Source organism: Polyodon spathula, chromosome 2 (genome assembly GCF_017654505.1).
Source record: "Polyodon spathula isolate WHYD16114869_AA chromosome 2, ASM1765450v1, whole genome shotgun sequence".
Classification (NCBI taxonomy): domain Eukaryota; kingdom Metazoa; phylum Chordata; class Actinopteri; order Acipenseriformes; family Polyodontidae; genus Polyodon; species Polyodon spathula.
The window spans coordinates 73,818,264-73,845,755 of NC_054535.1; the positions used below are offsets into that span (position 1 = coordinate 73,818,264).

Here is a 27,492-nt window from a genome sequence, read left to right on the forward strand (position 1 = left end):
ATTGTTGGGAGCTGCATGCAGGTCGTTGCCTAGCCATGTTATATAATCTAGTTTTGAACAATACCAGTTTTTTTTTTTTTTTTTTTTTTTTTTTTATTCACTAATGATAAGATAGTTAAAATAGTAAATGAATTTACTGAGAAGAAACACAAGTTACAAATTACAGGTGGAACCCAAGTTCATTTGGAAATTAAACTTCATTTGAAATTTAAACTTGTACAGAATCTGTTCAAAAAAGACGTGATACTTTCTTATCGCTGATTTAATTTCAAACGTCATAAAATGTCAATCTTCTTTGTTTTGGGGGAAAGATCCACACAAATGTAAGCACAAAACTATGACTAACAGCCCCTCCAATCCTTGGTCAGCTGCATATTAGAGCCCATTTTGCCATAAACCCCCTAATTTACCCTAATTTTAGACAAATCAAAATCCAGGGTTTAGAAAAATATTTTAGATACATATGGCACCATACCTGGAACAGAGCAAAATTAATATTTTTCTACATAAAATTCACTATGCTTTCTACATTCGGTTTCACTCCGGTACACATTTATTGATTATGCTTAATGAGTCTGCATATGCTTTTTTTTTTTTTCTTCAAGCATATACAAGTGTCATTCTTAAGTATTGATGCCTACTAATATGTATTATTTCCCTGAATGTTTCCATTATTTTGGCATTGTGTGAGTTAGTGGCATGTTAGCTTGAATATTTAAATACAAAAGTATAATTAAATATTTAAACAACAGAACACTATTTAGGTTGGGGGGTGTTGAGACACATCCAGATAGGGCTTATGCATATGCAAGTGGGAGGTACTATTGTACTGGGAGGCACCGTTGGGACACCAGTACTCAAAACTTGTACATCTTCTCAGCTTTCCTTCCTTTTTTGTGCTCTGTTCACCAGTACACTAATATGATATAATATCAGCATCCCATATTCTCATTGCTTGCCAGGTATTGTGGAATTCTGATTACATTCAAACTACTGCTCACAATAGTACATTTGTTTACCCAACATCGCGTGAATCACACTGACATGCTCTGATGTCACAGGTCATCCAAAAATCTGCTATTGTGATGTAGAGTCTTGTCCAAAAAAACTATATTTTAAAATGGGAGGAGGCCACCAGAACAGTTCCAAACCATTTTAAAAATAGCTTTCCACAGGCTTAGAATTGATATGTTGAAAAATCCTGTCGAATTGAATGAGTCAACAGTTATCCTTGTAAAAACAAACATGGATTAATACAGCTAGTGCAACTAATAGCTTCCTGTATTATGTTGTTTAGCTCTCTGTGCTATTAATTTAAAAAAAAATTGTACAATGATTGACTGTAGATACAGCAATTGCTCTACACAATACTAACATCCGTTCATTACAAAACATAAATGGATTTGATAAGAGTTGCTTAAATGATCAATCATCAGGAGCAAAGGCACTTGCTGTAGGTCTTTTGTAATATTATCATGTAAAGAGGAATGCACTCAGCAAAAACGTACGGTAACAATACATGTGAGGAAAGCTTGAGCGGTTTATCACAACCAGTTTTAGTTTATTTTACTTGTTTGTTGTTAAGTAACAACTTCTATTTTAAATAAAACATGTATGAAGCCTTGATTTTCAACAGTGGTAATAACAGCAGCAAGCCTCCATGCTCTAATACATTCATCAGTATAATCTAAAAATTGTCGAGCAGTAACAAAACCACTGAAAGTTTTGAAAGCTGAAAGTTTACTATGCATAATATAAAATGCAATTATCTTGTATGTAGCACATAACACACAGCAGCCACATTCTGTAACCCTGTGTCATTTCTATTATTAGAACTTATAATTGTGACTATTTCGATCGACAGATTTGCACAAAAATATTGTGAATGAAACTAAAACATCTGTTTATTTATACCTATCACTGACAGTATATCTCACGTTCCAGAAGCAACTGCAATTCAAAATCAGCATCAGAAAACTGGCAGACAGGAGCTGCAATCTTAATAAATAAGAGGCAATTTTTATGCAATTGACTGGGTTTGTTTAACTGCAGTTTTATTGTTCTCACTCCATCTAGTAATACATGTAGGTGTCAGTTAATATGAATAAAGGTTTAAATATGAACAAATATAAAAACACAATGAACTGAGGATTACTTCATTTGAATTCATCCATAACTATTACACACCCAATATTGCCAATACTGAAATAAAATCTTTTAAAAAAATCAATGACAAAAGTGTGATTTTAGTTTATTTCTTAGTAATATTTTGATTTTTTTAACTCTTCCTCCTTACCTCACCGTCAGAACAGTAAATATTTTTTTACAATGGTACCCTCTAAGATAGGGTTTTTAAAAAATAACTCTGTACAACCTCTGCAGACCCCATTTTGAGAACCAATGCTCTTAGATGAGATAGACACTGGGGCATGACACAACAAGATAGCAAGAAACACCTCTCAGTTTGATAATAGATAGCCACCAAACACTGAAGGACACTGTGAACTTTGTTAATGTTTAGTCCCACTTTGTTATAGTTTTTTGTTGAGATTTTTTGCAGTTTTTGGTTGAGATCGTGACACAATGCGTTGTGGATTCCAATTCCAAACACTGGGCCCTTGACTCCACAAGCAGGTAAAATCTTTCAACCCCGCCTCATTTCTGTATAGCTTGCCAGAACAAGAAATCAGAGCTCCAGACACCTGCTGGCAACAGCCATCCATCAGTAAACAACAGGAAAGACTTCAATTATGTTGATGTGTAGGTTGTCTGCCATGCCAAGTCATTATCACCAGACTGGCAGTAATACCTACTGGTATATGTATCCACTAATTACCAGGGGGGAACAGGGGCTGGACAAAAAGTGTGATGTAAAACACAAGGTTGTGTAAATGGCCTGCTCCTCACATGACCAATGAATGTGTTCTGTGAATGGAATCTCTGGCATGTACTCTGTAATATATAACAGCTGCATCTCTCACTTATTATCTGCTGCCTTTCCCATAGACAGTGCCTAAATTGATTTGCAGCAGGGAGCAAAGTTTACATAAACACATAATCAGTCATTTGAAGGTCAGCTACTCAAAGGTATGTGCTACACCAGGCAGGTGTTTCTATGTTATTTTTGAACCCCTGTAAAAACGGCAAGGCATTGGCGAGTGCCTGTAGCCAATCAAAACAGCACACAGAGAATTAAAGTTCTGACTACCCTGTTCTAACCTTGAAATGAACTCAGGAAAGAAAAAAAAAAAGGACTTCTCTTGTTTTTACATTAAGGTTGTGATTTACAATTACATCCTACTGGATTACCTGGGAGTGACCTTTAGGTAAAGTGTGATTAATTCTACTGAAGACATCTGGGGGCCCCAGTCCACTACCTGAAATTATGACCTTGGCATTGTTGATGAAACGAGACACCACTGGGGTGCATTATTGCAAAATACCAGCATGGAGGCCTTTTTGTTTAACATTCATGAGCAAGTTTTAACTTAACCAGCAAGACATTACTGCTGGGAAGATTTGGTTGGGTTTTAGATGGAGTGTTTTGTCCATTTATATGAAGAAAGCCACATCTTGCATTAATAAGCAGTCCAAACAAAACAACAAAAAAAAACCCTAACAAAACACGAATGCGGGAGAACTAGTTTTAAATTTCACGTAGTAAGATTTATGCAGGTCAGAATAAAATGTAATACTCTCAAAGTTCATCTGGTCAATATTAGCTTGTATTTTACTTGTGTATACTGTAAAATCATAACATGCTGTCTCAATCCATTTTCCTTTTCATCAGCAAGAATGAAACGCACAACCATTTTAAATGTGCTTTACAGACTCATTTTTCTTCAGCGGAAAACAGCAAGTTTTTATTCCTTGTAAGTTAGTTAAAGTACAAAAAAATAATCAAAATTGTTGTTTTTCATCCAAGTTAAAAGCAGTGTGTGAGGGTTGAGTGGTCTTGTGTTTGAGCTGTCACATGTTTGGTTGACACGCCAGCATGAGAGTGACCAGCTTTTTTAAAGAAAGTATTTTTAGTCTAAAAAACAGCAGGGAAGGGATTCACTCCTATCTGTGCAGGCCTGTTCTCCCATGTGTTTTTTACACTTTAACTTTCTTTTCTGGGCTTGGTGCTCACTTGCCTATAATAGATATTTGCAGTTTTATGGTTGAATATTCTTAAAATTAAATACATATTGCACCTTAATAACCAGACTGCTGCTCAACACGAGATAGCGCTCAGCTAGAGATATACATATATTAATATGACCGTCCAACTGGGGAAGAATATCATCTTATAAATAAATATATATAGCTGACTGCTTGCAGGTAGGAGAGACTGGGGTCATGATTTAAAGCCTGCACATGGTTAATATTGTATGTATTATTAAATTCCTGTCCTAAAATAAATAATATATTTCAATAATCAATAATTACATTTCATGAAATAAATTCTAACCGAGTCAAAATACACATACACACTAATGTTTACTAGCCCCTGAAGTATAAAAAGATAACAAACAAAAACCTTGGTGACACAGTTAAATCACATTCTTGAATTTTAATAAAACATTTACCGTGCAAAAGCAAACGGTATGTATATTGAATAATGGTATATATATATTCAATAAAGTGCTTTATGTAAATGTGAAATGTATTTATTTAACCAGGATAGAACCCTTGAGATATGCATCTCATTTCAAGGGAGTCCAATATTTGTGAAAGCCTGTCAATAGTACATGCTATGGATCATGGGGCGGAATCCATACAGTATAAGAAAGCGATGAACATGGTCAACAATCCTTCATGTCATATCATTAGATAAAAGACAAGGAGGTGTGATGAATGAAGTCGTTTTTTACAGCCTTTGTGCATTTCTGTTCAGTTTGTTTTTCATTTTTTTTATCGAATGGATGTGTATGCAGTGGAAATATAATCAGACATGTAGTTACAGCTCCTTTTACATGGGGATAGGTTATCAGAAGGGCACTTAACTTTACTGATCGACTGACATTCATTACCTCCCTTTTCAACCAATCCAAACCATAAACTTGCCAACTATCCTGTGCTGTGTGACTGAGGCTAATGCACTGGAGCTGTCTGACAGAGAGTAACACAGGTTAATATTAAACATTTGCTCTGCATAATGCAGTTGCACCCTTGACGAATGGGAGTTGCTGCTGGTGTTACAGAATATATGTCCCCCTTGAAAGAAACTTAAAAGAATATTAGTAATAATAATAAAGCAAGTAGAGATCCCTTTATAATAAAATGAAAACAAGAAAGTGAAGTGATTTTAGGCACAATATTTATTACATTTTTCAAACCAAATAGATTTTTCTCAGTGCAAAGTTGTGCAAAACCTTCAAAAAGCAACCTTTTTTCTTTCTGAAAAAAAAAACTTAGCTTGTAGGCAGTGTGATGCAAATTAGAAACAAATGCAAATAAAGAGCAGGTGAAAATGAAATCTGAAAGCTAGTGTGCAATATTATGCACAAAACAGTTTTTTTTTTTTTCTCAAATATGACCTCACTTTGTGTTTTTTTTTTTTTTTTTACTTTACCATCATCTGGAGAGAATTTGGTGCTTTGAGTACAGCTATTTCCTCTGCATGTGTTCAGCAATGACCGTGGGAGGATATGTGCGTTTTCAGGAGTCAGGAATGACATGCAATTATGGGGCCTTAGTATGCAGCAGATAGCATCTCGTTCCTGCAGCCAGCATAGAGGGAGGCTTGTACTTAGCAGCAGCTGCGGAAACAGACCAGGGTTTCTGGAAAAAGAAAAAAAAAAAGCATTAACAACCTACCCACATCTGTTTATTTAAAAAAGAAACCATTGTGTCATTTGATTATTCTAACAACCCCCTCCAAGCCAATGTTAGTTCGACTATGACAGATTTTTAAATACACAGTTTGCGTTCATGTGAAGTGGTCTCGTAATGTAAAATTAAGAATGTGCCAAATGCCAGGAGCGTGCCAGGCGTTTCCATTTCTTCTTCCCAGTTTGATATCTCTACACTGATTTTTTTTTTTTTTTGCACACACAGCCATGGCACTGGAATGTTTAAGCAAGAACAATTGTGATAATTTGTCTGAGTTCTGTATTTATGCTTTCTTTGGGCCTAATCTGTCTAATTGGGTTCTAGCTTCTGGTTGTCTGCCAGGGCTTTAAGGTATGGGCACCAGGTTGAATATATCAAAAGCTGCAAGAACTAAAAAAGGCTATTGTTGTTTTTTAAAGGTTTAGGGTGCTGTCTGAATGTGAGATGAAGGAGCAAAAAGAGCCAGTGGTCAACTAATTGCAGCAGCTTCTCTTAAAAAAAAATATATATATTACGAAGGTTGTACTATAATAAAGCCTCTGAATCCCATATGGAAAGAACTTATATTTCACATATACAAAAATAAATATATGTTACACTTATATGCTGTTATTCCTCTTCATTTGGTTTTTATATGTTCATATATAAATTACATACGGCTTGATTATGAAATTGGCCAGATTTTATAGTATTTTCAATATAAGGATTTTATGTGTTATTATATGTAGCAAATATTGCTCTCCATATATGTTTTTTATACTATATATATATATATATATATATATATATATATATATATATATATATATAATGAAAATATACCCCTTCATTTGGTCAACGTTTTATACAAATGACTATATATGTTCCTATATTATCCATTGTCCAGTTAAGAAAAATGTGAACATTTATATTAGAATATACACAGTTTATATAACACATGTATATACTTACACACCAGAATATAAAATGCAACATTTCATATAAATATAATTCCTAGGATTTGTCCTTTACAGAAAAGACAACACAAGATATATAGTCAGGAGTTAATAAAGACTGGAGTAAACACTTTGAAAATATGTCCCTGTGTATTGTAGTAACTGATAGACAATCTCATATTTATTCAAGGGCCTTGGTACAATGTTACAATGAGATGATATGGGTGCTAAGGTAGCTTTAATTGTGTCTTGTGTAACTAAGATATCTTGTATCTTATATGACCTGCGTGTTTGATTTATGCTTTGCAGGTAAAAAGCAACTTTAAGCAGAAAGTGATTTTATGATATTTATAAAAAGGTTTATGGTGTATGAGAAAAATATAAATTATTATTATTATTATTATTATTATTATTATTATTATTATTATTATTATTATTATTATTATTATTATTATTAAAAAAATCTTGTAATTTTTATTTTCGTTATTTTTATATTTGGAATCTGTGCATTAACTCACATTTTTGTATATAAATGTGTACAACATTTTTATTAAAATTTTTTAACATATTCCTTATTTACTCTATCTGTCTATATACACACATTCATCTGTCTTTTTATGGCATACAAATCTGGTTGCATGATATCATTAATTTTGATCATGAATGTTCTTGTTTTGCTTATAGTTAAAACACATTAAGAACATATATACATCAATAGAGGGATATGAGATGCATGTATGTAAAATATGAAACGGTATACATTGCATATATTTATAATATATTGAAAATATGTGTTCTTTCCATATGGTATAAGACATGTACCTTGGCTTTTTAAATGCTTCCCACAATATACTGTACAGAAAAGTTTGAAAAAAATGAACATTTGAATATAATACCAACACATTAACCAGCAGAAACCATAGAAGACTGCAATACTACCAGCGGGGACAAAATCATATTCACAATGGTCCTGATATGAAGCCATTATACTGAAATACATTACTATAATGTGTATTGTTTCATACCATTGACAAAATATGAAAATATTACCTTGGTGTTTCTATTTTACAAATGGCTTATACCATTGTAGCTGTCCTTGCCCCTTAGTACAGAAGCTTTGGCAGTGTAGTGCCACTGCATAATACAGTTTACAAGAGATTCCACCAAATAGAGAAATGCTGACTATCCAATTTAATGTTAAATGGTAAATCTGGCTTTTTTTTTTTGTTGACTTACATTGCTGGAGTACCACAAAGTTTTTGAAATTAGGACCTTTAAATAATATATCTGTAAGGAGTTATGTCTTTATTGGTATGCCCATATGTGCTTGTGGTATTTACCCATCTGCATTCATATATAAGGCCCTTAGGCCTTTATAAATAGCCACTTATGGTGTAGACTGAAGCAGTGCCACGTGTGTTATAACAGCTGTTGTCCCACTATCTATGAGGAAACACGTCTAGGGGTTCAAACAGCCTGATATACTGCCAGCTCCTGGACTTGGTTTGTCAGGTCCTGACATGTAATTACATTTCTACTGTTTCAGTCATTTACAAAACGCTTTATTGGGCTGACAAGCTATAAGAAAGATGCCTCTTCAGAGGATGAAATATGAGTTATGCTCAGAGACATATGGGGTACCATGTGTAAAAAAAAAAAAAGCGTTGAAAAGCTTATTTTCCAGATTTAAATTAAATCTTGTATTTTTTCATATATAATAATAATAATAATAATAATAATAATAATAATAATAATAATAATAATAATAATAAATAACCTGGGGGAATATATTCCTCAATTTTTACTTGGGAGCATTCGCTACGAGAAAGATCATTTCTCTATTTACCATCTTAGTGTACCCAGATCATGCACCTCCCTGCAACACTGCTGGTAATATAATTGAAATGAGAGGTTTTGTGGGAAACAGGAAAAAAGTATTGTTGCAGGAGGGAGCATAATCTGGTTACAGTGCAATGTTTTTTCTCTTTTCCCTGGCTAATGCTCCTATGTGAAAGTTAAGAAATGCATTGCTCATGTGATTTACATGACCCACGGTGTGTGAATGAAAATGCATTGCTGTGATATGGAACACACCGGATACACCCAAGGTAAAATAAAATATTTATTGTAAAAGCTACAGGGTGTAAAACTTTTACATTTTCTGTGCAGCCATAACTGCTCTGATTTTATACTTGCTGTAAATTATATGTGAGTTATTCAACAGGAATTGACAAGTTGCTTCAGAGTTATTGTGGCTTTGAATAAGAACATCTAAAAAGAGTTTGAAGCGTATATCTAAACAAGTTCCTCATACAATCAACTTGCCAATATCATTGTCCCTGTATCTGCTGCAAAACATTCAATTAATTCTGTATTTAGGGCAAACTATTCCAAACATGCAATCTCAACAAAACGCATAGGCAGTCTTATGGCTGTGCAGGTCATATAAAAACAGAAGTACAGGGAGACTTTTTATACTCACTTTTCACATATGCTCAATATATGATATAAAAAACGAGAACACCCTTTGTTGCTTTAAAATCTTGCACAGTAAGACAAAATTAATTTAGTTAATTATTAGAAAAATCTCCCCACACAGAAAATTGTGCATTTGAGTTAATCCCACACATTCCGAGATTGAAAGCTAGATTGGGGACACTTATATCTCAATTACAGAACTGCTACTTGAAGCAGCTGGCTAGCTGCACTCTGTTAGTAAGACATGTAGCAGCTGTCGTCTAACTATGACAGGTGGGAATGAAATCGTGCTATTATGAACTTCACCTTTAATGCAGTGAAACCTTACTGCCAAGCTAAGAAAAGCATAGATGGTTTATTTTAGTGGAATTATCATGTAAACTTCATATTTCATTCATTTTTCAATTACACCTCAACCTTTCAAACAGAGTAGTCTTTTCTTGGATATCACTTAAAAGGATAGAAACTGGTAGAGTAGTCTGTTGAAAGTTATTTTAGAGGCCTGGTAGTGCAGCCACAGGCCCGATAGTAAATAATGTTTCAGTTTCTGTCACCCTGTTCCCACCTTGTCCAAAATCTTGTGTGTTTATCTACTTGGGACTCAGTTGTTTACACCCAACCAGCCCAAAAGTTATTGCTTGAAGAGAAAATTGGTATTGAGTTACATTATAATCATTTTTACCGTGGAAATGGAACATCGTTCTATAGATGTATCCTTGAATTTTGTAGGAATGGGAAAATATACAAGTTCCTTTGACATGACACTCCACTGTCAGCAGATCATTTGTAAACAAACGGTGTCCTTTTTAAAAAAAAAAAAAAAATCTCCTACAAGCACAGTGAAGCAGAGAAATACCTTTGTTTCCTTGTCTCTTGTTTTAAAAATAATTTGTTCCCATGCATTCATGCATTACTGCCCCAGATCAATTCAAGACATATTATTGTGTGATAATATATTCTGACCCATACATTATTCAACTTGTTGTTCCATGATGTCTAATGCAGGTGCTGAAATAGGCATACCTTCCCTGTAATCAATATAATATCTCCCTCTAAAGAGTATTTCACACCCTTAATCTTCTAACATACACACACTGTGTCATTCTGGACACACTAGATGTCCCTCATGAAAAAATATGTCAGCATGACACCAGAGCTCAAGTCAATCTTTGGAGCCGTCATCTCACTGTCCTTGTCAACGACTACTGTAAGTAAAACATAACTGTTCAACCTGTTTTTACAAGTAAACATGTATAAATTGCAATATAATAACAGGATATTATTTGTTTGCTCTAAAGTTATAATCCAACATATGTCTAAAAGCAAACAGTAGTCTCTTTTTTTACCAGGTGTAAAATACAAATGCCCTAATTGTAGTATAACCAGAAAATACATCCCCCCTCCCCCCAAGTATATTTAAATGCTTAATGTACACTTGTGTTTGTGAAAGTCACTGTTAACAGTACATACTATCAATAGTGGGGTCTCAAGAAGTGATCGGCTACACTGTAAATAAGAAGGTGAAAACTGAAAGGGTAACCACTTCTTCATAGCACTGGATATAAAACAACAATGTGATCTGAATGAAGTCGTGTTTCACAGCCTGGGCATTTGTATATACAGTTTATAAAAAAATAAAAATAAAATTACAGAATCGACACAGTTCATTTCAGCAGTGTTCCCATTAAAATGGGACTTCCTGAATTTTTAAGGGGACATAAAGGTTGCCTGAAAAAGTTAAGGGGGGCACGGCAGTTGTACCTATGATCTGAAGTGCTGTCACTCTTTTTATACTGGCGGACAGATGTATTGACCACTCTGAAGCAGGAGGAAAGCAAACGGGTGAAGTTTCAATTACCTACCACTTTGATCTTAGGAAAATAGGCACAGATTATATATTCCTCCAAAAAAGAAAGTGTCAGAATAACTAATGAACCAAACTAGCGGATATATTCCTGCCGTGTTTTCTGCAGTTTATAAAATCAAAATCTGTGGTAAAAACAGTTGAAATAATGGCATATATAGTGCAATCCTCCAGTGGATCTCCTTTGAAAATAACTCCCATAGCTTTTTAATCAGAAGAAAAAAAATCAATAGACTATCTTGGGATACACCAACCTCATCTATGATAGTAGCTCTTCCCAAAAAGGGAATTAAATGTTTTTGCAGGACACGAAGTAAACTGCTTCTAAAATAGCTGGTCCTTTATTAGCATCTTAGGTTTTTTTCCCTGTTTGATATTCCCTATGATAAGCCAAAAGTTTCACATTCCAAATGGAAGATTATGGACATTAATATCCAGTCCCAATGGAACACTGAGAAGAGCACTCAAATTATTTTTAATTTCCCAGTGGAACGGATACTTGGCAAAATAGTTTGAAACCATTCTAATTGGCATCATTATTCTTCCTTAGGCCAATCTAGATCTTATCATGGGTTGTATCTCTTCCGTAGTGGAAAAACATATTTATTGTTTAAACACATTTCCCAAACTAGAGTATTGCACCACATTAGAACACATTAACCCTGACTGGCATAGAGTATCTGAAATGAAGGCTGTGGCTTCAGTGTTTAATTACCTTTAAGGCCTTTAAAGTGCCTTAAGTGACTGAAACGAATGGTGGCCTGGTGGTGCAAGTTAGAGTAAAATAGTCTGTCTAGGTTGAAACAAAGACCTGGAGTAGAAGTGTTGATATACTAGTCTAAGTTGGTTTAAATTCTGCTTACAAGTTGTATTATTATTATTATTATTATTATTATTATTATTATTATTATTATTATTATTATTATTATTAATAATAATAATAATAATATAATAATAATCAAAAGATTTAAAATAACACAAAAAGTTGTGATATCTGCAGTCACAAAAGCATTGGTCCACATTAGGATCATTTTAGCAATGACAAGCCTGAACAACCAGTAAACATACAGTATCACTACAATATTGGATATCGGCCAACAGTGATTTTTTTTTTTTTTTTAAGGTTACCAATATATTTGACATTGAGAAAATAGCCCTTGAATAGGTATGGGAACATACCCTGGGCAGTCAAGAGCTAAGGAAAGAACTTTTGCTAGTACACTGATCCAGATAATTTTCTTAATTTATTCTGCAATGGTTAAGGCACAGCATACCGATACTCACAGCATTTTACAAAAGGAGGTGGCAAGCCCTGATGGTTATTTAATTTAAATGTTCAAGCTGTGCTCTATCATGTATAAATGTAAACTCTCTCTGTTGTTTCAGCCTGTGACAGAAATACAATGATTCTTGGTGGTAAATCTCCCTCCCTACCTGTGAGGGCGCTGTTTAAAGGGAACAGAGTGCCCTGGACTCAGATGGCCAGAAAATTCATTCCAGGGTTGGAAGTTGGCCATCTTAGAAGGGGGGGAGCCACAATACTGCAAGTCATTGCCCCAAAATGGAAAAGCGATTGCACTCGCTACCAAAGGGAGCGAACATGACTGGTGGTATAAAAGAGGATGTGGCTTAACAATCTGTTCCTTCGTCTGGTTAAAGCTTTGAACCCGGAAAGACCTGTATTGTACTGTATTGTGAGTGTTTTGTTTGTTTTGTCTAATTGTTACTGGCACTTACCGGGAACATCACTACAATGGAGCACGATAAATTGCATTTACAGAATGAGAACTATTGCACTCACTGAGGACTGGTGAACATGTATGTCTTTTGTGTTTGTGATTTGTGTATGTGTTTTGAATACCGTGTACATTGTTTGGGAGTGCCTCGTGAAGGAAATATACAGAGCAGTACACATCGTTGTGTATTGCCTGTATCTTATTATTATTATTTCTGTTGGCCAATTTCGACCCCTGGATTATATATAAACAATCATCACTTCATCAGAACTGTGTTGTTTGTCTTTGTTTCGAGCACTGCATCAACTCTACACCTGCACACTGCAACCCGCTTTGCCACACAGCTCTGTCTAAAAAATGTGCTGTGCTATGGTTGCTATGAGATTATGGAATGTAAACTGTAAGGTCCATTTTTGATAGAAAACTCACCATTGAAATGATTTAAATGAAAATATCTGTGCTTTCTTATTGTGCCATACGGATTTAAACAAGCTGTGGTTCGCATTTGTGCTTGCTATCAGTGGTATTAAGTTTGCATTTTAAACATCTGGCCATCATACAGATCTGCTTATATGAATTCCCATGTGATATTGACATAAAGAGCTCACTTCAAATAAAACTAGCCTGGTCATTGAAGTGGAATTGTTCAAGTCCAGAAGGGAACTAAACATTATATTTCATTGATTTTTGAAAGGCGGGCCTTCCAAATGTACACCCACGCACTTAGATGTTAGTGGATAAAATATACCATCGTAGCTGGACCTCCCATGCAGAAATCAAATGTGACCATCTGCCACTGTAGTATGCTACATACTTTCAGCCTGAGATATCTTAAAACTAGCAGATCTTTATTGATCCTCCAAACCTCAAGGCGATTATGCCCATTCTTTACTTTAAGTCTTGCTGGGACAGGATGTTTTGACCAAGCAGGGCAATTTTGATACATGTATTATCTCTGTAAGTTTATCTGATGCTGTAAATGAGTATTATGAAAAAAAGCATGTATATGTTTTTCTGTTGTGGGTGGGGTTATCTATAATATTTGCTGTTTGTGAATATCAACAGATAGAAAAAACAACTTATTTGTACTAAAACAAAACAGCAGATATTTATTCAAATTAGTCTTTATAATGAAAACAACTTTTCACTGAAATTCTGTGACAGTGAGCGAAAGAATCCAGGTCAACAATCTTCCTCTCGACCTGTGAGGACACTGTATAACAGGAACAGTGTGCCCCGGACTGGATGGTTTGACAGTTCATTCCAGGGTCAATTGGAAGTCGGCCATCAAGGAAGGGGGCGGAGCCACAATACCAGAAGTCATCGCCTTAATGCGGTAGGTGATGTGTCAGTCATGGATTGGAAGATACATGATTGCACTCGCTACCGAAGGGGGCGTGACTGAAAATATATCAGAGGATGTGGCCAATTTGTTTCTTTGTTATGGTTACAGACGGACCTGTAAAAGGAGTATGGAGATAAAATAACCATGAGTGTTTCATGTTTTGTTTTGTTGTTCTAACTGTCATTGTTTGTCATTGATAGACGGCTAACACTAGCCGGGAGCTGTCGTTAAAGGCCAGCACACACCTGGACAGCATTGCACTACTGTTCACTAATAAACTGTATTTCACCACTTGCACGTTAGCACTCACTTTGGACTTGCGATCTTGTTTGTGTTCTGGGTGTGTTTATACTGTGTTTGTTATTTCAGGTCTGAACCCCGTGGTTTCACTGTGCAGAACACATTGCTGTGTATTGCCAGGGATTATTATGTAGGGTCTCCAGATGACCCGAATTATAAAATAAATAAATAAATAAATAAATAAAAGAATCATATGGACCGTGAACTTTGTTGTTTGTCATCTATTTACGCATTGCATCACCGCTACACCTGTGCAGTGCAAACCACTTTGCCACACTGTCTCATTTGTTTATTTGATCAACCTATATCCAACCAGGATAAGTAACCACTGGATTTGAATAGAATATTTTACAGCACTGGGGAATCAGCCTTAATCACATCAGCCATCCTGTTTTTAGGGGTAATAATATAGGGTAAATTCCCAGTTCTGTAAAATGCTCTTCTAGATAGAGCTGTGGCTTATCCCTGCAGGATATTGGTTGATCGAAATTACACCTATGTCAGGAGTTTAAGGATTTTTGTTTGGGATTAATTGATTAACATCAGGGCTGAAGAAACAAAAATATTTATATTTTTATGCCCTTAAATTTAGCACAAAGGAAAAGGGCAGTTATATTAACAATTCATAAGTAAGGCTACGATTTTGGCACCGTAATTTTTAGTTCATTTCACAGACGAGGTGGGGTAATAAACAAATAATTCACAGAAAGGTTACCAAATAATGTAGTTTTAGCTACATCAACATACACAAGAGCTTTTAAATAGTACACCAAAACGTGTTTTATGGAAAGGCGTACAGGCTAACAGATCGTTAAACCTTTCACATCATTCTAAAATACCTAAAATATCTCTCGAATGTATGAAATTCTTCCTTTCGGTTTCTCAGTTGGTTGAGAGGACTGATGTACCAACGACGTCACTTTTGATTTATTTATTTTTTTTAAACCTCTTGTATAAGAGGTACAAACTCAGCACATCTACTCAAATGTCAATTTATTCAACTTCACAAATACGATCTGTATTTACAGTATGAACAACAGCTGCGACAACTTTGCGCAGTAAAAAGGGCTGCGACACGATGCATCACACAGCAAATAGTGAAGCTGCGCAGCTTTTATAGCTGCCTGCGCCTGACATACCAAAGTCATCTGCGACAGAAGCATGAACCAGGATTTAGAGTTTTCCACGATTCTGAAACAGCATGTTGTAAAGAAAGCCACCTCTGTTCTCCGATGAATTTGTTCTTCTGTCTTTACCTAAAACTGCTCACTATTTTATTGTGTTTTACTTGTCACCCATTTACACACTTGCTCCGCTACAAATCTCAATCACTGACCTGCAGCTACACATAAATGCTGTGTGCATACACAAACAAACAATTTATATTTTCAGTGCATGACTGTGGAAGGGTGGTGGGTAATTCACTGACACAGGAGACAGACAGTTGGATTTGGCAACACCGCACAGGTGCCCAGTTTTATTTTTCGGGGTGCTGTTTTTCAGTTTATCCCGCAGATGGCGCTGTGGGTCCGTGGTCTGATTTACCAACGATGGTAAACAGAACCATGGGCATACCAAGCGATGGTACACAATACCAGTGCCTTGCAGGTGCTCAAAGAAATAACAACGAAAACAGAAGGCAAAAATAACAAAGGACAAAATAACACAATAACAAAACTACAAATAAAAGGTGCTGCACTCTGCAGCAATATCCCGGTCGCCGCTGCCCGTGCGACCCAGATCTCCGTCCTACGCTGCCGGCTACCTAGCCTGCTCTGTTATATTTTTAAGGGGTATGCCCAAGGGTTCCCCGCTGTCACTATCTCACTGTGACACTTTCGTGTCTTTTTCTCTCCCGGCTGGTTCTCGGTCCGCGACCAGCGTTTCCGCACTCAGCGAGTCTATAAGGGCAGACCTGAGGAGACAGCAGAGCGTTATTTTATAGGACCAACAATCACCCAAGACTCGCCTCTCAGCCATTCAGAGAGGGGGAAAGTCCACACACCCACTTTCCCACCTCCCCGTGTCACTGCCATGACTCAGAGGCGGTTGTTGGGCGACTGCCGCCCTCTTTCTGCAGCCCATGAACACGCCAGCAGAGTCAGCACAGATCTCTCTCTGCTACAATGACATATTGCATTTGGGATAGAAATAAGCGCCTAATCAAATGTGTTTTAAATCCATTTCCAAGATTTAATTCAAACTCACCATTTTCACGATTTTTGTGACTGTGACAGAAACAAAGCCTTGTTCATAAGATAATGTTAAAGAAAAATAGAAAAAAATAACATATTCCAGGAGTATCCTAAAGCAAGACTGATCTGTTTATTTGTAGAAGCATTGCATATGTATTCAGCTTGTCAGCAGTCACCAGTGCATGTTCCCTGAGCCTTTTTAAGCGGTCAGATAGAATAACCTGCAGCTTAATGTGTACACTGTAGTTTTAATAATGAAAGTTTAGGATATAGTATGTGCATTGAAGAGAACAGTGTCCTTATCCAGTTCTGGCTTGGGAGGGAAGGAAATAAGAATTCAACTATTAGGATAAGGGGTATTTAGACACATCCCAGGTACACTGCTGGTGTGTAGTAATTATCACTACAATGTTAAAATGAAGAAACCTGTGCTGATAGTGGTGGATGAAAACATAAATAAAATAAAAAATCAAGATTATATCATTAATAACAAGTGAAATGTTTTTTTTGTTTTAAAGGCTAGTTTTGAATCTTGAAGCGCTCGTATCCCAAACATGAGCCGCATCCCTGGGAATGTATTGACCTTCCCATGCATCCCCAGTCTCATCCTCTATTAATGGTATTCAAATAAAGCATTTTAATAAAAAATGAGAAGGAAGCCATAGCCAAATTTCCATTTCAATTAGCTTAACATTTTTTCCATTATCTTGCTTCCTAAATTCCCATAGTGGAAGCAATATAAATGTCCTGCACGTTAATTTCCTGTGGTAGATATGTCTTGAGCTGAAGAAATTGCATTTGCAGTGCTTGAATTCTAGTAGTGTCAGCTAAATATCCTGACTGAACATATTCTGAATACTGTGCCTGCCGTTTACTAGCACTCTAACATTGAAATGAGATTTTCTGGGATATGAAATCATTTCTGCACTGCAAGTCTGCAGCAGAAAGCCAAGGAATGTTCCACACATACCGAAAAGAATCAAAGCTTCTAGTTTATTAGATTCGTTTTCTTTAGCATGTGGTATTTCATACGGCAGGACTTTGTTCTATCAATACTATAATTGTAACTATTTCAACCCAAACAGTCATTTAATTAGACCATCAAATTAATGATGCACAGCAGTCTTGTATTTTAGTTTGGATCTGTGCCTTCGATTTGTATACAAGACAAACAAAACCATGAGAGATGCCAATGTAAATAGGTTATTTCAATTACAGTTTCAAAACATGAGTATTAGATTTGGGGGTATTTACAAAGTATAGTATATAAAGTTGGCTATTAACAAACACAGCATTTATTATTTCTCTTAATTCATTTCTGGCATAATGATTCAATTTTATATAACACATAATTATAGAAATAACTAACTTGACAACATCTGTACACACACCTGCTAAGCACAAATTTGATGTATGTACACCTTTCATTGTTCAGCAAATTAAAGTACTTAAATGGCTTGTTCTGTCTTGTTATTATTAGAATGGTCTTGTACAGAAATGTTGTGCATAACTAACTATTACCTTAATCATATAAAAAAAAAAAAAAAAAAACTGGAGACTATACATTTTTAAAACAATGTAATAATTAGTAGAAAGGTATTTAGGCCTGTAACAGAGATGGCTTGGTGGGTGACGTCAAAGCAGGACAGACACATACAGCACTGGGCAATGAATGAATGCGCTGGTGCGCAGATTTGTTGCAAAATAAAAGGTTTAAACAGAAACAATACACTGTATCAAAACAAAACGGCACAGTGGCCAAAATAAAAATAAGTTGCCATGTTATCCTTACAGCTCAAATGGGAATACATTGTGATTTAATTAGACAGTTTATTGAAAGATGATTCACACAAATGTAAACAGTCAGAGTAAGTATCTCTGGTTATATGCACTATGCTGGATGGACTAAATAACCACAGTGGCCAACTTTATTTTACAACGCGTATATTATTGTGGTGAATTCAGAAAGCAATTAAAACATTTGGAAAAAAGATGCCTACATTTTGTGTTATGTGTTCATGCAGAACTTCAGTTCCATGTTGAATTTAGTACTGCAGTGTTTGCAGTATCTGGCAAATAGTTTATATATATCAGATATATATATATATATATAATATATTATTGAGATATATATAAGAATATATATATATATTATATGTGTAACACATTATGTGGTACCATTGAACCACCATGTTTTCGTATGGCTAAAAAAAGTGGTCTTTCCAACAAAATGGCCACCTCAAAGAGATGTGGTTAGGAAAACAAAGAGAGGCAGAGCAGCTTTCCTTTAAAATAAATGTCATCCTTAACTATAAAACACACAATAATGCAAAGTTGTGAAACACTAAAAATCAGGGGCGTGCGCAGGAATACAAATTTGACTGCTATTGCGGGACGACGACATTATTATACTATATATATATATATATATATATATATATATATATATATATATATATATATATATATATATATATATATATATAGTTTAATGTCGTCGTCTCGCAATAGCGGTCAAATTTGTATTCCTGCGCACGCCCCTGATATATATGTGCAAGTGTGTTGATATGGTTATATAAATAAATAGCATTGCCCTCGCCATTTCAATGAAAGTCCATACACTGTGGAACTTTTTAACACTGAAACATCGTTCTGCAGTTGCAACTGTAACAGGTAGCGTGGCCAAAATCACCAGTAGGTCGAACACATCAGGATACGTCAGTCCCAGGTCGTGTTCTTTACAGACCTTCATGAGTTCATGAAAAGACATTGCATTGTCTGATTCCCGAGTGTAAAAATAGGCTCAATGTGGTGTACAACTAAATCATACTGCATTTCAGGAACTGTATTGAAATCCTTGATTCAGCTTCACAAGTGCTTTTCCTTTAATATATTAACAGTTTTCAGGCTGTCAGTTTAGCATAAAATAGGATCATTTAAGCTGGACTCAAATATTAAGGGGACACACGTGCCAGTCCTTAATTGCACGTTATGGGGGAATGTGTGGAAACCGAGAACATGCGCGTCTATAACTACATATTATGAGGAAACACATTCAGTTTGTGAGTTTCAGCGACAGAAAGGGCAAACGTAATACATTGATAAGCAGAAATCAATATTTTGGAGAAGATTATTGGAGGGGCCAGTGCCCCTGCTTGCCCCCCGCTTGTGCACGCCCCTGTTAAAAATGAATATCCACATTCAGAAACAACACGAGTCTTGCTTGTGTGCCAAGTGAATGTTTGTTTTCTTCCCCAGTGAGAGGGCACACTTTAGTGAGCATGAACACTCAAGTGTTGCTTGTGACTTGCTATTTCAGAGGCCTTTAATACTTTACTGGTGAACCTGATCATATACAAGAAAAACTAATCAATCAAGGGATATACCTCAAGAGTGAGTGGTTTATTAAATGTTACACAACTGTTTAATAGCAGTATTGAATAACAGATTGAACTGTGAAATAAAAAGGAAAGTTTGAAAAAGAAGTAAAAGTTGAATTTGAATAAACATTAGATTTTTTTTTTTTTTTTTAACTTATGGATCTGTAAACATTGGGGTACATTTGTTTTAACCATGTTAAGAACATAACTTATGTGCCAAGCATCGTGAAAATATGTCAGTACAGCACTTAATGTGCCTTTATGTTTTAGCAAATATATTTTCAAGGAATGAAGTTTCCAATAATTAGAGGACCACCATCTTAAAAAAAAAAAATTCCACATGTAAACTGCATTTTTGTTCAAGTAGTCTGGAGTTCTAAACAAATGCTGTATGCATGTCTGTATGGTAACATTTTTTATAGGAATATTAGATTTCTGAATGAACGACATATCTATATTTATATAAATGGTGTTTTCATTCCCTCTGTCAAAAAGAAGTACTTAACTAAAAAGTAATTTTGAAATCGTAAATATTTAACATGAACATCTGAGCGTTTAGTTAGTATTGACTTTTTTTATTTCAAGAACCTTGAAGAAAAGCATCCAACAGCTGTATTATGTTGTGCCTTTTCTTGGCACAACACCTCCCCACCCCCCCCACCCCCTCCAAAAAAAATCATGAACTTTCCCATACTTGGTTCATTCTGTTTGTTCTCTTTGTGCCTGGAGAACCACCTGACTCCCTTTGGGAGGATAGTGTTTCCCAGCATCCATCATTCCAAACTACTGTGATGTCAGGAAACCAGCAATAATGGCAGCTTTGCCCATCCATGACTGACATTCAGTGTATTGTTTTCTGCTTAGGCTGAATGGCTGGCCTAAAGGTACATTCCAGAAAGTTGTTTAGAACACAAGCCTTTTTGTACCCTGACTCTCTTCCAGCCACTGTATATGCAGTCCCTTTAAAAGTGAGGAGTGCATTCATGTGTAAACTTGGACCATATCGGTTTACCATATCTGTGGGCCTGAAGCCACAACTATACAAAAGTATACATGACCAAATAGTCAAGCATAAGAACTAAAGTGAACAAAATTCAATAAGGTGGTGCATGATCTCATATCACATTTCTATGGTATCAAAGTAGATATGTTTTAATCAATCTTATCTCAAAGGAAGTCTTTGCTGACCTGTTCGTGAATTGTGGAAGACCATGAAATCATTTGTGCATTTTATTATTTTAAAATAATGCATGTGTTTGTGTGTGTGTGTGTGTGTGTGTGTGTGTGTGTGTGTGTGTATAAATATTCCTTTTTTGGGATTCAGTATTTATGGACCAACATCACCTTTTCCACACAGTAGGACAGATACAATTACAGAAACAAAACAGATACCCTAACCTTTCTCTCTTATTATTTACTGTATGATTGTCCAATTCTTCACCTTTTACAAAATATTAGAACAGATATCAATAAATATATAATGATGTAAAGAACTTTCAGAGGCTGGTATTTAAGGCTATGTAATATACTTCAAAGGTTATGAAGTATTTCATCATTTCCCAAACTACATAGAAAGAAGCCGCTTTTGCACTGAATTGTTCACACATCTTACTGTCCTACTGAATAATAGTCCATGTTCATTTATATCATACTCTGCAGAAATCTATATCCGCATGTGTAGAATGTATTCTATGCAAGGCCAGTTTTTTTTGATGTGCCATAGACTTTACTCTGATTCATCCACTTGCTTGCAGTTTTTCTCTTTCTCAAGCTGGGATTGCGCGCTTTGCTGTTAAATACCAAGATGTCTTTCTCCCTATCCAATGCACATTGTAGCAAAAGAAAATCTATGCATTGAAGTCTGCTTGGCTCAAACACATGAAATGGTTAACAAGTAAATTAACACAAATTTACTATTTTTAAAATACAGTACTAGATTAATAAACATCCAAAATGTATATATTTGAATTAAATGTTATTTGTATTCATATTTTGTTGCTTACGTCATCTATTAGTGATTTTCAGCATAGGTGGGATTCGAGGGCAAAATATGAGGGAGGGACAAAACCTGCTTTTTTGGTGATCACGATATTTTTCGGTTGCCTTTTTCAAGCTCATTAAATGGATGCCTTTTTCTGGGACTGTGTCCAGATCAGTCACTGGCACACCATTCACATTCTCATCAGGGTTTCCCAATCATTCCAACCCACACCCATACTGAGGAGACAGGCAATTTCCAGAGGTCAGCATCAAAAAGCATGGGCAGTGTATTAGTTTCTGTCTCAGGTTACACCTTGAAAAACATGCTAAGTGTAAATTATGCAAAATATGTATTAGTATTTGGACTTTAAACTGTTTTAAATAATAACTCAAGATGGTATATATTAACACTATTTTAGAATTCATTTGAAATTTGTACAAAAGTACATGTGCCAAAGATACCAAGGGTTTACTTCAGTGTTGTTTTTTGTTGTATGTTGTACATAATTGTTTATTTAAAATTATGCAAGTTTTCCTATTTGGAAAAAAAGGGCATACACAACACAGGAATTTTGCCCAAGTTTCATTAATTTTGGTGCATACATCTATGTCAGAAAGATAACAAACAAAAATAAAAAATAGTGTCCTACTAGTGTTAGAAGTTGGTTGTCCGTGGTATAGTTCTGTCAGTGTTATAATTGGTATCGCAACAGTAATCATGTTTTTGTGTGCAGTAATAGTGGTTAAAAACTACTATTTTAGTTGGACTAAAAATGTTGACTTGTTTTTTGTAAATGAAAAAAGTTTGGCTTTGATGTCGTGAAATGCGCAATTATAATACGACAGAAATATACCATGGCCAACTAAGTTACTAAAGACTCCAGAATTAGGTAGAGTCTGTGTTGGGGTATCTGGGGGAGTGGCCTCCATCATGATGTATTTCCATTGTGAAATTACTTCCCTTGTCTTGTGGGGTTTTTTGTATTTGTGTTTTCTGTTCTTGTATTTGTGTTTCCAGCTTTTGTTTTTGCATTTCGTGCTTTTGTTTTTTTCGTTTTCAGTTTTTTACATTTGCATTTTTCAATTTGTATTTGTTTTTTGTTTTTTTAATTGCATTTGCATTTGCATTTTTTTTTTTTTTTTTTTTGATTTGCATTTGTGTTTTCTGATTTGTATTTGTGTTTTGTTATTTTTATTTGTGTTTTTCCATTTGCATTTTTGTTTTTCACTTCATGGCCACCGTAGGTTTAGGATACGGGGACAAATACTATACAACTCCCCTGTTGTATCTGGTTACTTTATTAATTAAATTATTACTTTATATATGTATTGTATTTTATTTACAATTTAGAGTAAAACATTAGTATTACATTACTGTTCTGTTAAGGAGTTGAAGTGAGACACAGTGCTCCCTGGAAAATTGACAACGTACGCCCCTAGTGGTAAAATGTTACAATACATTTAGTTTACACTTTGATTTGTAATTAATCTCTGGAAAAAAAAAGAGTATTAATAATTGTTCAGCATTTTAGCCACAGGCAGTTATGTCTTAAGTATTGTTAGGAAAGTAACAGCCATTGTTTACTGCAAAATATTTTTTTATGTGACAATTCAAAAACTATCTACAAAACTTCATCCAACCAATCCAATAACAACCAAATTGTGGATTTTTTAAACAATTTTATTTAAAGTGAGAGACAAATACATGTACAGTTATGAAAGCTATAAATCACCCCCGTGTCTCTCCTTACAGAGGGTGGGATAGCCCCGGGGCCCTTGTCATTCTCTCTGTGTCTCTTTTTTAATTCCTGCCTTTTCGCTCCTCCTCCATCCCCCCTGAGGACCTAAAAATTTACAACAACAACAGGCTGAGCCAATGGCAGCCCACAAAACGTCGGAGAGGGGCTGAACGAAGAAAGAAAAATGAGCGAGAAAGAGGGAGAAGCCAGAATGCGAACGAGAAGAGAAGCGTTGCTAATTTTTGCTGTTTGTTTGCTTTTCCATGCATGCATAATGAAGGATAATTAGAGCATGCTGTGACCGTAGGTTTGTATTTAAGGTCTCCTAATAATCCATAAACGGAGATGAGAAGCTTTTAGTATCTTATGTTGTAAGGGAAGCAACAAGAAGGGGGCAGCTGCGTTTCTGTTTCAACCACAACCCCTGTGGAAGTGCAGCATAACAAGGACTGCTTACTACTTGCTGGACTAAGCCTTCGAGGGGGAAATAAAGCGATCCAGTTGGAAAGTTGTCAGATCGTGGGAAAGTGCTGCACAGGAAGGATTTCACTTCAGAATCGATTCTTTCACGCAGTCTTGAAATCAAAACAGCGGACTCATGGATTGTTTGCTTCAGATTTAATGGATATGTGAGAGCCTTATGAAAAAAATCAACAAAAGTTTAGTATTATCTCAGCTGCAAGCACCACGATGGCAAATGTTGCCTGTTTGATTCAGTGCATCAGACGGATGGTCTGGCTTTTCGTGGGCTTAATCGTGGTTTTCTGTTCAATTTCATTGACTTTACCTGCCCATGGCCGTCGGATGATATGCTGGCAAGCCATCATGAAGTGCCAGGGTGAAGGGGAATGCAACTATGCTTACGGGCAGTATGTTGAAGCCTGCGCCTCGATAATAAGCAGAGATCGCCACCGGTGCCCAAGTCACTGCATCTCTGCTCTCATTCAGCTGAACCACACTAAGAATGGACCAGCTCTGGAGGACTGTGATTGTGCTCAGGATGAGCGTTGCAGAGCCACCAAGCGAGCAATCGAGCCTTGTTTGCCAAGGACTAGTGGAGTCTTGGGTTGCACCGAAGCAAGGCGCCAGTGCGATAGGGACCCCCGGTGCAGCAGTGCCATGCGTAATTATTTAATCCACTGTGGCAAACTTTTCAACGGGATTCGGTGCACTGATGAGTGCAGGGCTGTAATAGACGACATGCGGTATGTGCCTAAAGCAGCCCTTTTGAACGACTGTGTCTGTGATGGAATGGAGAGGCCCATTTGCGAGGCAATAAAGGATAACATGGCAAGGCTTTGCTTCGGGTCTGATTTCAACACCGGCAGCGGTGGTTCAGACGATGACGACGACTATGAAGATTATAATGAAGATCCAGTCATAGTGGACTACCCCAGCAAAGACAACGGCGGATGTCTTTTGAGACCCCTAAATGTGTTGACTTTGATGGCATCCATTTTGCTTGTATTTCCTTTTCTTTAATCCTTAAATGAATCATTCACCAAGTTTTGCTTCTGTCAGTTTAACTTCTTCTAAAGACTTTTATCTGTCACTCAAAGACGCATGTCTGGTTGCCGTTGACTATATGCGACCCCAAAGAGCGTGTGAATTAAAGTTTGCATGGCAAAATCTAATTTTCCAATCTTAACACATTGATTTTAGCCCAAAGGGCTATCACGCGCTCGTGTTCTATGCAACTTTTTTCCCAGTAGAACTGGTTAAAAATTACTGTTTATTGGTCAGTAGTTAAGAGTTTTACATTTTGTTGTTTATTTTTAAATGCTTTTTATTTGCCTGTGTTGGCATGAAGTGAACGTGATGCTACCAAATAAGCTTTGTATTTGCAATACTACTGCCTTACTGCCAGAAATTTGCAATTTTCTAAATTAATCACATACTAGCCAGTATTTTTGACATCTTTCAGTTGAGCATTTGTCACCTGAAGTTATATTGTGTGCTGTCATTGTTGACAGTCGAGTTGGCTTAAAATTAGATATATATATCTAATATATATATATATATATATATATATATATATATATATATATATATATATATATATATATATATATATATATATATATATATATATGTATGTATGTATGTATATGTATTATGTGTGTGTGTGTGTGTGTGTGTGTGTGTGTGTGTGTGTGTGTCAGTTTTAGATACATTTTAAAGGCTAGCATGGTAAAATGAATGAACAGTGCAAGTTATGTTTTTGTTTTTGTTTTTGTTTTTTTACTTTTATATAAAAACTATTTTTTAAAGATTTTGCTCAGTGGTATCAGGGTTTCACCCGTGGTATATCTTCATTAAAGTCTATTTAAGATTGGAGTTAGTTACCAGTCGAATCGTTGTTGTACATAAAATGTTATAATCGGTGCATTTGGAAATAATTTATTTTTTAAAAAAGTGTTCTGATCAGTTCCATAGTTTTCAAGACTAAGTTTGTAATTCAGTTCATAGCTAAAGGTACAAAATCCGATTTTATTTTAAAGGGAAATGATTTATTATTACATTGATGTATGTACGCTCTAAACGTCATCTGTACAGTGTATTATATAGATTTTCAGAGGTTATCTTTAACTGTTTTTTGAGAGGAATTATTCATTGTCTAGAAATGTGTAAATGCATTGTATGACTGCCTTAACGTTGTATTTTTATAGAAGGCATAAAAAGAGACTTATTGTTTAAAAGCATTCACGTCTTGTGTGTTTTTTTTTTTTTTTTTAAGTGTTATTGAATTAGGAACTGGTGTGTATGCATGGAATTGGGGTGTATACCATAAAACACAAAACAGTAATGACCCTGTGTCTTTAATATACGTCACTGGTTTAAACAGTAGTTATAACGAGTATCTATACAGGAATAGGCTACAAGAAATTTGATAAAATGAAACAAAAATGCATCCATTTTAAAGTAAGCACGTTATAATTACCAATTGGCAGTATTTATTTGTGGGGTAATTAAAAAAGAAATGATAAGAAAACGATAAGAAAGCGGTGAACATGGTGAGAAATGTGATTACACATTTTGTTGACAGTTTGTATAATTTTAGGTTTAAAAATGCCACGACCACAAACAAGAGCTGCCAGCATGGATGGGAAATGTTTAGATGGACAGCAAATTATATTTTTGTTGCTGGCTACTGGTCCACACACCCAAAAGGCTTTAGATAAATAATTATGCTCTTGAGCAGTGTCGAGTACTGATACACTTGACCTTGTAAATAGAAATGTTTGCAGTAGGAATAAACTCCGGCGTTCAAAAATCTTTTAAACATCAGCACAAAAGAGAGAGCTTAGTCCTTGGGGGATTTAAGCCTGAAGCGCGCCAAGCTAGGCACTTACAAAAAGTTTATTTATCTTTTATTCATTGTGTTTATTTAAAATGTTCAAAAAAAAGTTGCGGTCAGAAGAGAGGGAGAGCTGTACAGCCACCACAAATATACTTTGACTGAAGTCTGGAGACTTGCAAGCACCGCAGTGCCGCTAAGGGCGTTTTAATAGAAAATTTCAATATGAAGTTCCTCTGTAACATTTAAAACAGTATTGAAACGGAATCAGTTTCACTTATAAAATTATGGCAGTGTGCTGTTTAAACCCTAATTTGCAACATTTATATGGCTTCAAATTGTTACAGTACATCTTCAACAAGATTACCGTAGGCGACTTTCGTTTATGCTAGTGTAAGATTTTTTGATACATTGTATAAAGTTAA

At 35.6% G+C, this 27,492-nt stretch overlaps 1 protein-coding gene across 1 annotated transcript; it reads left to right on the forward strand.

Moving 5' to 3' along the window:
* The first annotated feature begins 23,956 nt into the window (after positions 1–23,956).
* LOC121300338 (growth arrest-specific protein 1-like) lies at positions 23,957–25,766 on the forward strand. Its single transcript, XM_041228884.1, has one exon. The coding sequence runs from the start codon at positions 24,460–24,462 to the stop codon at positions 25,249–25,251; it is 792 nt and encodes a 263-aa protein (XP_041084818.1). The 5' UTR covers positions 23,957–24,459; the 3' UTR covers positions 25,252–25,766.
* The last annotated feature ends 1,726 nt before the right edge of the window (positions 25,767–27,492 follow it).

Excerpts from the sequence above, each read along its gene's own strand:
- LOC121300338 (XM_041228884.1), top strand. The coding sequence starts at position 24,460 with ATGGCAAATGTTGCCTGTTTGATTCAGTGCATCAGACGGATGGTCTGG.